A 10601-nucleotide genomic window follows, 5' to 3' on the forward strand; every position below is an offset into this window, starting at 1 on the left:
CAGCAGATAAGATCATTAGTACTTCTCTACTCTCAATTGAAGACATTTTTATCAAACGTTGCACTCGCAAAGCTTATGGCGTTGTGAAGGATCACTCCCACCCTTCCCACAGTCTCTTTGTTGTTCTTCCATCTGGCAGAAGGTATCATAGCATTCAAACTACTTCTCCCAGGTTCTGCTACAGCTTCTAATCCTTGGCTGTGTGTAGTCCCACTCGACATTGCCCCTCCCACTCAACATTGCCCCTCCTACTCGACATTGTCCCTCCCACTCGACATTGCCCCTCCTACTCAACAGTCTGAGGTCTTCTGCTACCACCTGACACGTCATTTCCCATTCATTTCCATTGATCCACTCTAGCGGCTCCTTCATGTTTGAAATTGGTCATATTATGGTTCAAAAATTGGCATACCCTGATTAGGTTGTTGTGGTGTCATCACTATGTAAAACTAAAGAAACTGCTTTTCATATTCTCTTGAAGTAGCTTATGCTATTTGACTTGATAAAGGCACCTCCACACTTTGCACAGTATGTATTTTTCAGACTAGTAGGCTGATTGTAAAGTCTTCTGTGAATGTGCTGAAGCGTGGAGTGTGACTAGAAATATTCACTTATATGACTCCTTTCTTGAGTTTGACTGCATTAGCCCAACATAACATTCTGATTTTTACTTCTAATTCACATGTAGAATATCCTGAAAAGGACAGCACCTGGTTCCAAGGACGAAGACACAGCCACCAAAGCTTTTAATGAACTGAAAAAGGTAATCTGCTGGTATCTGTCTTAGTCTCATCTTGTCCCACCCATGGCTACTCCACGCTCTCTTCAGTGCTTTCCTTGCCTCATCTTGTTTTCTCTTTACGCTATCTGCTTTGATTACCCCAGAATAATTTAAAGTCTCCAGTTTAGTGGACTTATCATGTAGACCCTGGGAAACTACCAGCTACATGCACAATATAAAGGGGGATCTCCGTTTTGCTCAAACATTTGTGTCTGAATGCCTGTAGCCCCCGTTCATGAGCAACTCTCTTTGAGAAAGTCTGTTTTTAGCTTTAGGTCTTCCCTTCTCTTTTTTCTGCTTGTTTAGTTCCTTGTGCAACATTAATTCTGATTCGGTTTCTATTTACTTCCTTGGTTTTCTTTTCTGTAGACTCCCATGGTCTTTGGTTGTATCATTACTTTGTGTTATCTTCTTTTCAGTTACTTTTATTCTAAAGGTGGTTGAATTTTTGTCTGAGAAATTCTTTGATTTATTAAATTAGTAAGGAAGCATCAAAGAGTGTGACAGCAAAGCCCAGCATTTAACGGCATCCATTTCTGAGGTATAAGTGTGACGACAGAGCTCAGCAGTTTATCACAACATCGTCAGGCCGTTTTTCTGTTTACCGAATCTTTGACCTCAATTTCTGGTGTGGCTTTCCTTTCATGTGGTGCGACTTCTTACCGGACTTGAATTTGCAGTTCTGATGAATTCCTGTTGCACTTGTAAGGACTTCGGTTTGCCTCATGGCATTCAAGAAAAATATACTGAACAGTTTATTGATTGATGTTAAAGGCTGAATGAATAAATATTTGTTAGAAAATATCAAAATGAAGAAATTAAAGGACACAGTTTAAATAGAAAAAGCATTCTAGTTAAGCTATGACTAGATACATTTTAAAGGAATTATGCTTTCCAAAATTCTGCAAAATTCTTCTAAATTAGCATACAGTATATCATATTTGAACTGCAGCTTATGACACATTTGATATTGCCCACTTTGCTTGTATATTGTCTCTTTCTTTTCCACTAAACTGCTTAGTGCTGCCCGTTCAGTATGGCCGTCATTATTCTACAGCGTTCGTAATGACTTAGCATATCCAAGTAGCTCTTGGAACAAAGCCGGCAGATTAAATCATCCTTTAAAGAGTATCAGTTAAAAGTATTTGTAATCCCTTTCATTTTACATGCACTATGTGAAATGAGATGGTGAATTTTTTAATGAAGAGGATTAGGAGATGAGCTGTTGTCAAGTGTTGAGCTGAAGTCATTACCAAAAATCTAACTGACATGTCAACAAGTACAAAATGCAAACCAAAAGAAATCAAAAGTCATAGAAACAAAAGCAAGTCCTTCTACCAGGTCAAAAATCAACACGGCTTTCATCCTAGTCTCAGATACTAAAGGGGTGCATGTGCCAACCTTTAAATGGTGCCGTGGTGCACTAAACATAGGAGACACATGGGCCCAATTAAAGACACTATCACGATGTTTAGACGGAAGAAGGTCAAGAAGATCTCAGTGTTTGCTACTTCCTCGGTAAAAAATAAAGACATTACAGCGGCTAAAAAAATAAATGTAAACATTTAGTGGATGAGAACTGAATGAATTTTTGTGATCAGCATAGATCAAGAAGGTATTCTGTGCCTTTAAGGTCTCTGTTCTTCTAATTCTATTTCGATAGCCAGTAATTCACAATTACCCACATCATAGTTCTGTTCTGGAAAAAAAAACTTTTTAATTTAATTTAACTTGTTAATTTAATTTAATTTTAGTTTTTAAGAGAAAAAGGTTCATGGGGTGAGCCAGTATCTGAAAATGTTTGAGACAGAATTACACCATATATATATATATATATATATATATATATATCCATCCATCCATTTTCCAACCCGCTGAATCCGAACACAGGGTCACGGGGGTCTGCTGGAGCCAATCCCAGCCAACACAGGGCACAAGGCAGGAACCAATCCCGGGCAGGGTGCCAACCCAGTGGAACCTAGGTTCACGAACGCCTCGGTACACATACAACTCGGTTTATGACCAAAAAGTTCGCCAAACTTTTGCCTCGGTTCACGACCACACACTCGGTATACGAACAAGCCAGTTTCCCTTTCGGTTTGTGCGCGCTGATGATTTCCGCACGTGTTGCATTGTTCTCGGTCAGACGTGAACTGCTGAACTGCTACAATGTAAGACAGAGAGAGAGAGAGAGCAGGCAGGCTCGTGTGCTGATGAGAGAGAGAGAGAGAGAGAGAGAGAGAGAGAGCAGGCAGGCTCGTGTGCTGATGAGAGAGAGAGAGAGAGAGAGAGAGAGAGAGAGAGCAGGCAGGCTCGTGTGCTGATGAGAGAGAGAGAGAGAGAGAGAGAGAGAGAGAGAGAGAGAGAGAGAGAGAGATAGAGATAGATAAAGAGAGAGAGAGATCAGGCAGGCTTGCGTGCTAGAGAGAGAGAGTGAGAGAGAGAGAGAGAGAGAGAGAGAGAGAGAGAGAGAGAGAGAGAGAGAGAGAGAGAGAGCAGGCAGGCTCGTGTGCTGATGAGAGAGAGAGAGAGAGAGAGAGAGAGAGAGAGAGAGAGAGATAGAGATAGATAAAGAGAGAGAGAGATCAGGCAGGCTTGCGTGCTAGAGAGAGAGAGTGAGAGAGAGAGAGAGAGAGAGAGAGAGAGAGAGATAGATAAAGAGAGAGAGAGATCAGGCAGGCTTGTGTGCTAGAGAGAGAGAGTGAGAGAGAGAGAGAGAGAGAGAGAGAGAGAGAGCAGGCAGGCTCGTGTGCTGATGAGAGAGAGAGAGAGAGAGAGAGAGAGAGAGAGAGAGAGAGAGAGAGAGAGAGATAGAGATAGATAAAGAGAGAGAGAGATCAGGCAGGCTTGCGTGCTAGAGAGAGAGAGTGAGAGAGAGAGAGAGAGAGAGAGAGTGAGAGAGAGAGAGAGAGAGAGAGAGAGAGAGAGAGAGATAGAGATAGATAAAGAGAGAGAGAGATCAGGCAGGCTTGCGTGCTAGAGAGAGAGAGAGAGAGAGAGAGAGAGATAGAGATAGATAAAGAGAGAGAGAGATCAGGCAGGCTTGCGTGCTAGAGAGAGAGAGAGAGAGAGAGAGAGTGAGAGAGAGAGAGAGAGAGAGAGAGCGCATGCAGCTGAGAGCGAGCCTGTACGTGCAGCTGAGCAGGGAGCCTGGGTGTTTGTCAGTGTTATTCAATGTTTTTACATTAGTTTACTATTACACTGTGCATTCTATGGGGTAATTAACTATATTTGTGCTTAAAAATATTTAAAAAAATATATTTACATACAGTTCGTATGGTCTGGAACGGATTAATTGTATTTACATACAATCCTATGGGGGAAATTGCTTCGGTTCACGACCGAATATATATATATATATATAAACTACCCATCCCCCGCAGCTCCACCCGTGTAGTAGTGAAACAGGACAGTGAGGAGGGCCTTGCGTGGCTCCCCACTCATGATGTCTTGCTTTCCCCTCCCCTCGGCCATCAGCCTCAGTTTCAGATTAGCGGAAATGTATCGCTCCTGCAAGTGAACTATGATTCTTAGCACAATGAGAGAAGTTGCAAAATCAACCAGAATGTTCAAGAAAATTATAGAAAAAAACCCTGATCTAAATCCGTTAAGTAGTTCTCTCATTCGCTAGCTAATCAGATGTAAGGAAGACCCCAAGGTTGGCACGTGAGTGAGGAGGGCCAGGGCTGCTGCGTCTCTTTCGGATTCACGCAAATAAATCAGTACAGCAAGAAAACTATGATACACAGCACAATGAGAGAAGCTGCAAAATCAACCGGAAAGTTCAAGCAAATTCTAGAAAAAAAACCCAATCTAAATCCATCAAGTAGTTCATGAAAAGCGGACAGACATACAGACAGACAGAGAGACGTTGGATTTTATATACAGTATATAGAGATATACATTTTAAATAACATAATCTATATATATATAAAAGCCAAATACCACTGACTCGCTCATCATGAAATCTCCCAAACCATGAGGACTTAAACTTGAAACTTGGAATGTAGGTTACCCTTGGCCCATAGGTACTCGCTAAGAAACGGTTTTAAAAATTTTATGGTACAAACTCAAAATTTCTTATAGTTTTTTAGACCCGTTTGTATGCCTGTCCACTGTTCACGAGAGAACTACTTAACGTATTTAGATCAGGGTTTTTTTCTTTAATTTTCTTGAACAGTCTGCTGATTTTGTAACTTTCTCATCACGCTAAGTATCATAGTTTGTTTGCCGTACCGATTTAATAGTGCGAATCTGAGAGAGACTCATCGGGCTGTGGGGAGGAGGGCGTGGTTCTCCGCACTGACATGTCTGCCTTGAGGCATAACCTTAACTCCGCTTAGTTAGTGAACGAGAGAACTACTTAACGGATTTAGATCTTTTTTTATGTCATTTGCTTGAACATTTCAGTTAATTTTGCAACTTCTCTCATTGCACTAAGAATCATAGTTCACTTGTAGGAGCGATATATTTAAATTAATCTGAGATTGATGCTGCAGGCTGAGGGGATGGGGAAGAGTGAAGTCAGGAGTAGAGAGCTGGGCCAGGCCCTCCTCACTGTCCTGTTTCACTAAGACATGGGCAAAGCTACGGGAGATGGCTAGTATAATAATATAATATAATATAATATAATATAATATAATATAATATAATATAATATAATATAATATAATATAATATAATATAATATATAAATGTCTATGCATGGAAGTGTGTGTGTCTATCTGTCTGGCCCAGAAGTGAGAGGTGGAGTCGGGTTAAGGGCTCCACCTCTGAGGATACACAAGTGATGCGAGCGTGTCAGCAAAAAAGAAACCTCAGAAGAAAGACACTCACTTAGCTGCTAACAGCGGCAAACCGATATCCCTTTTACTTTTCCTCCCACTGCTAATGTACAAGAGATGTGAGCACGTCGGCAAAACAAGTCCCCCTAGGAGAGAGATGCCCAGAGTAGTTCCTTTCAATTACCTGACATCTCTACATTTCAATCTTTTTTCTGATGATTTCAATAGTTTCTAGGACCCCGTTCTTTTTACAGCATGGGCTTACACAGCTAGTATAATATAAATATTTATATATATATATATATATATAAATATATATATATATATATATATATGCTGGAATATATGGATCAGTTTAAATGATATTTCACAGCCCTTTTGTTAATGTGTACTCACTCATGTGACAGTGACCCACTTCATCATTTTTTATCTGCTCAGTTGATCAAGGAATGCAACTCCAGTGTCCAGTCCATGAAAAGAACTGAAGAGCTAATACATCTCAACAAGAAAATTCATTTTGAAGGAAAGGTAATGAACAATCTTCTTGAAATCCACTAGCACCGACCACTGATATGTGTTGGGGCATTATGAAGAATGGGATGGGGTGGCCAATATTTATTCCTCTGAATATTTTTCACAGCTTAGTGGTGAATTGCATTGTGTATGCTGTATAATGGTGGGACATCTAAATTCAAAAGTCCGTACCAGAAGCCCGAGTGACATCACCATTGTCTTTTACAAAGTTCTGTGTAAAGGGCAGCACTGTTACAAACTCCATGGTTCATGTCAATAACACATCATGTTGCTTACTGGTCACTGTAACAAGGTGCACCACACTTGGTGCTGTCAGCTATAAAGGACACATCATCCATCACCTCAGGGTTCTAGTGCGAGACATCATGTGCTCAGCCTGACTGGCATTCCTGTTTGCTTCTGTGCAGATCTTTCCTCTGATTTCTCAGTCTCGCTGGCTTGTAAAACATGGAGAACTCCTCGAGGTGGACACTCAGACCATCAGCATGTCTGGCTCCAAACTGAAGTTGCCGACAAGGCCTGTTTATCTCCACCTCTTCAATGACTATCTTCTGCTGTCACGGAAGAAGGAGTAGGTACACCTGGGATTCTTGGGAGAGGTGGACAAGGTCTCATAGATGGTTTAGTAAGATTATGGGGGATTCTTCATTAATGTTCTTGATTATAGTTCTAGTGGTAGAGTGCCAAATATAACAAGTTGTCTTAAAGTTTTTTTTTCTCTCTTTTCAGGACAGGCAAGTTTGCTGTGTTCGTGCACGCGAAGATCGGTGGGCTAAAAGTGAAGGACTTGAATGTGAAGTTGCATGGCATCTCTGGATATATCTTCCACCTGCAGCTTTGTGATGGGCAGCAGCTGAAATACCAGATCCTACTTAAAGCTTTTACAGAGTAGGTGACTGGGCAGAATCCCAAATCTGGGGGCTTGTTGATCCATGTTTTTTGAGAGTTGCAGAGATTTGACGGCACCATAGACTAAAGGAGATGGGGGTAACCTGTAAATCTTGGGTGCTTATTAATTTGACATATTTTGAAAGACCTTCTTTAATATAAGTCTTATAGCCTTGTGTTCAGAAGTGCAACAGGGTGACATTTTATATGTGCTGGAATATTTTCAGGAGTGAGAAGCAGCGCTGGATCACAGCCATGTTTCCTTCAAATCTGGAGGCAGGCAAAGAGCACATCAAAGAAAATGAAGGTGGGAGAGCTGAAGAATGATTCTGTTTGACTTCTTATGTCGGCCCAGGGCTTCTTCTGTAGCTTTACCTGAAAACTGCTTGAATGAAGTTGTAAAGGCTGTGCCTATAAAGGAGTCGGGTACAGTAAGTAGGGGGCACTTGCATGGACACAAAACACTTCACAGATTGAAAGTCAATTTCTGTATTGTTCGATATAGACTTCAATATTTTTCATTTAATTTCATTTGTTTACTTCTAATACAGGGAAAGCTGTTTTTCCTGATCTGCAAATAACACAAAAAGTGGCAACAATAAACCAAAAGTAAATGCAAAATTTATCTCAAAATGTCATTAAGGAATACACAATAAAAACAAAACAGTAATTGGCAGGACATATATGCTACCTTCAGGAAGAATTCAGACCCCTTCACTTTTTCACACTTTGCTATGTACAACCTTGATGGATAGATAGATAGATAGATAGATAGATAGATAGATAGATAGATAGATAGATAGATAGATAGATAGATAGATAGATAGATAGATAGATAGATAGATAGATAGATAGATAGATAGATAGATAGATAGATAGATAGATATGAAAAGGCACAAAGGATAGATAGTGTGAACACAAGGAGGCACCACTGAGCCCCAAATCACAGACACAATGTTACCCAACACAATTCTGGGTTCAAATAAAGGATATTTTTTCCTCACCAACACTTTTTGGTGAACACAACCAAAAACACAATTATTACTACATGAACCTTTTGCTCCCTCTGCCATCCTGATGAGTCTCACTTGCTGCCACCTGTTTCCTTTTATCTCAGACCCAGGAGTGCTTCCAGCGCCAAGACATGGCCTGCCCTAGCACTTCTGGGGTCAGGTGGAAGTTCAATGAAGTCAGGATTGTAAACCACTGCAGCACCCCCTGGAGGTACCAACGGAGCCCAACAGGGTTGTACTCCAGGTCTCCAGGTCCCAGCATGCCCTGTGATTATCTGAATAGGTACCAAAGCCCAGAGATGCTACCATCTAGTGTATTGGGGGAGAAAATATTCTCCAGTTATCATCTCTATCTGTCCTTCTGTTGCACTGGCCTCCCTACCAGGTAAGGGCCCCTATTGAATCCTGGCTGAGATGCCAGCCCATGTAGATAGATAGATAGATAGATAGATAGATAGATAGATAGATAGATAGATAGATAGATAGATAGATAGATAGATAGATAGATAGATATGAAAGGCACTATATAATAGATAGATAGATAGATAGATAGATAGATAGATAGATAGATAGATAGATAGATAGATAGATAGATAGATATGAAAGGCACACATGAATGTGTACTTGTTGATATTAAGTAATATCAAACTGTGACCGTTCTTACATTAACAAATGAGTTAAAACAATTAGAAGTTTTCTTTTGAGAATGACAGCGCCTTGAGCGCCACACCACCATTTCCCCTCTATTCTCCATTAATGTGTTTTAAGAGTGTGCCATGAAGCAGTTTGAAGAATTTGATTCTGTAAAAACATCGCTTTAGCCTTCCTGGGTGGTGTAGAGCATTTATTTCTAATCGCTATGTACTTCACTCAGGCCTCATAGGCTATCCTTGGAGTCTGAGTCTACTGCAGAATGGGACATCAGAAGCCATCTTCTAACCCAGTCTCTGTGTTATCCTGCTGAAGGCCTCTTCTTTTGAGATGTCATTGACCAACCAATGCTTTTCTTGTATGCAGATCTACCACAAGTTCAATGCATCCGGAGCTACAAAGCCCAGGAGGATGATGAGCTGACCCTGGAGAAGGCCGACATCCTTCAGGCTAAGACCATAACTAATGATGGTGAGGCTGCTTTTCAAACTTAGAACGCTCGGTGTGCCTGTGTGTAGAACTGAGGGGGTACTAAACGGCTTTACTGCTCTCCTAAGGGTGGATCGAAGGAATCCGGCTTTCTGATGGAGAGAAGGGCTGGTTCCCAAAGAGTTACGTGGAGGAGATCACGAGCCGCAGTGCTCGCCTCCGAAATCTCCGCGAGAACAACCGCATCAAGTGCGCCACCCAGAAGCTTGAAGAGGAATATCTCTGAAGTGGGGAAAGGCTCTGCTCCTTCACGACAAAGGTCTCTACCTCAGGACCCTGCGCACGTCCCCTCCGGTGGAAGCGATGCCGCCATTGCTCGAGTCTCTTGCTTCTTTGCGGACAGTTGTTGGGTTGAGAATAACCTTCATTGCACTCAAGTGATGCTCTTCGGCTTGGGGTGGAGAGTGGCCTGGATTAAATCCTGGATGATCTTACCTCAGCGCTAAATTGGACTCCTTTTGGTTTTCCTTTGTTGCTATTTGCCAACGACAGAATCCGCATGGTGCCTCCCGTAGAATTGCATCTTAGATGGCTTGTTCTCCCGGCACGTAGCAAACTCGATATTCTAAGGCACTTACAAAACTCTTTTTTTTATTGATAATTTTTGTTTTAAACATGTGGTGTTCTTGCCTCTAAGCTAATTAAATGCAATCACTGTACTTCTCAGCCAGTCACTGTCTGCTTTGCTTTTTACTACCAGGTTGGCTGTTATGAGGCTGCTTACATCTTTTATTTTTAACTGAGAAAATTGAATGTCAGCCTCTAGTATCCGTAGGAGGCAGAAGCAAGAGCAGATTGTACTGCTTATAACATCCATTTCCATCCTAGAGCGGCAGCAAGGAGAAAGGAAAACATAAAGAAATGATCCGGAGTGCAAGTGACCAACACTACTGTCCTACTAGACCACCAAATGTACAGGAGCACACCAGCGAAAGCAAACTGGAGTTACAAAAAAATTGTTATTATCCCATAAAATGAGGCGTCGGACACAACAAACAAAACACCCTGTATACATAATACCACGCTGCAGCACTTCCATCGCCTCACATGAACCACGAAACAAAACAATTAACAACCTACACCACTAATACACTAATGTGAAAAACAAATTAATGAAACCAGACTCTTTTAAATTTTCACCATTGATCACAATCATCTATAGTCTGGATGCGCCGAGCCGTACCTCCTGTTCTGGGAAACGTAACCTACCCAGGTCCTTATGCTGGCCCGTCAGGTCCTCTCCCGATTGACTTCACCTCATTCATAAGAAAAGAAAAACAACAACAACAAGATTTATTTCTATAGCACATTTTCATACAAATGTACAAATGTAGCTCAAAGTGCTTTACAGGATGAGGAAAGAAAAAAAGATCAAATTAGGCAATATTAATTAACATAAAATAAAAGTAACCCAGCCCCCTTTAGACATTCTACCTAACATAAATGACCTCAATCAGTCCT

The 10601-nt window shown here is 41.2% G+C and overlaps 1 protein-coding gene across 3 annotated transcripts in view; it reads left to right on the plus strand.

Annotated features, from left to right (window-relative positions):
- arhgef19 (Rho guanine nucleotide exchange factor (GEF) 19) overlaps positions 1-9806 on the plus strand; it is a 144038-nt gene extending 134232 nt beyond the window's left edge. For 2 of the 3 annotated variants that reach the window (XM_051931307.1, XM_028807835.2), the window contains 7 exons: positions 689-763; positions 6004-6093; positions 6507-6670; positions 6829-6987; positions 7215-7294; positions 9018-9122; positions 9209-9806. In XM_051931307.1, coding sequence (XP_051787267.1) covers positions 689-763; positions 6004-6093; positions 6507-6670; positions 6829-6987; positions 7215-7294; positions 9018-9122; positions 9209-9366 — 831 coding nt within the window. In that variant the 3' untranslated portion in view covers positions 9367-9806. Of the gene's footprint in view, positions 1-688; positions 764-6003; positions 6094-6506; positions 6675-6828; positions 6988-7214; positions 7295-9017; positions 9123-9208 lie in introns of those variants that run through there. The other variant, XM_051931308.1, reaches the window with a different exon arrangement.
- Positions 9807-10601: the final 795 nt, after the last annotated feature.

This window comes from Erpetoichthys calabaricus, chromosome 8, assembly GCF_900747795.2.
Source record: "Erpetoichthys calabaricus chromosome 8, fErpCal1.3, whole genome shotgun sequence".
NCBI lineage: Eukaryota > Metazoa > Chordata > Cladistia > Polypteriformes > Polypteridae > Erpetoichthys > Erpetoichthys calabaricus.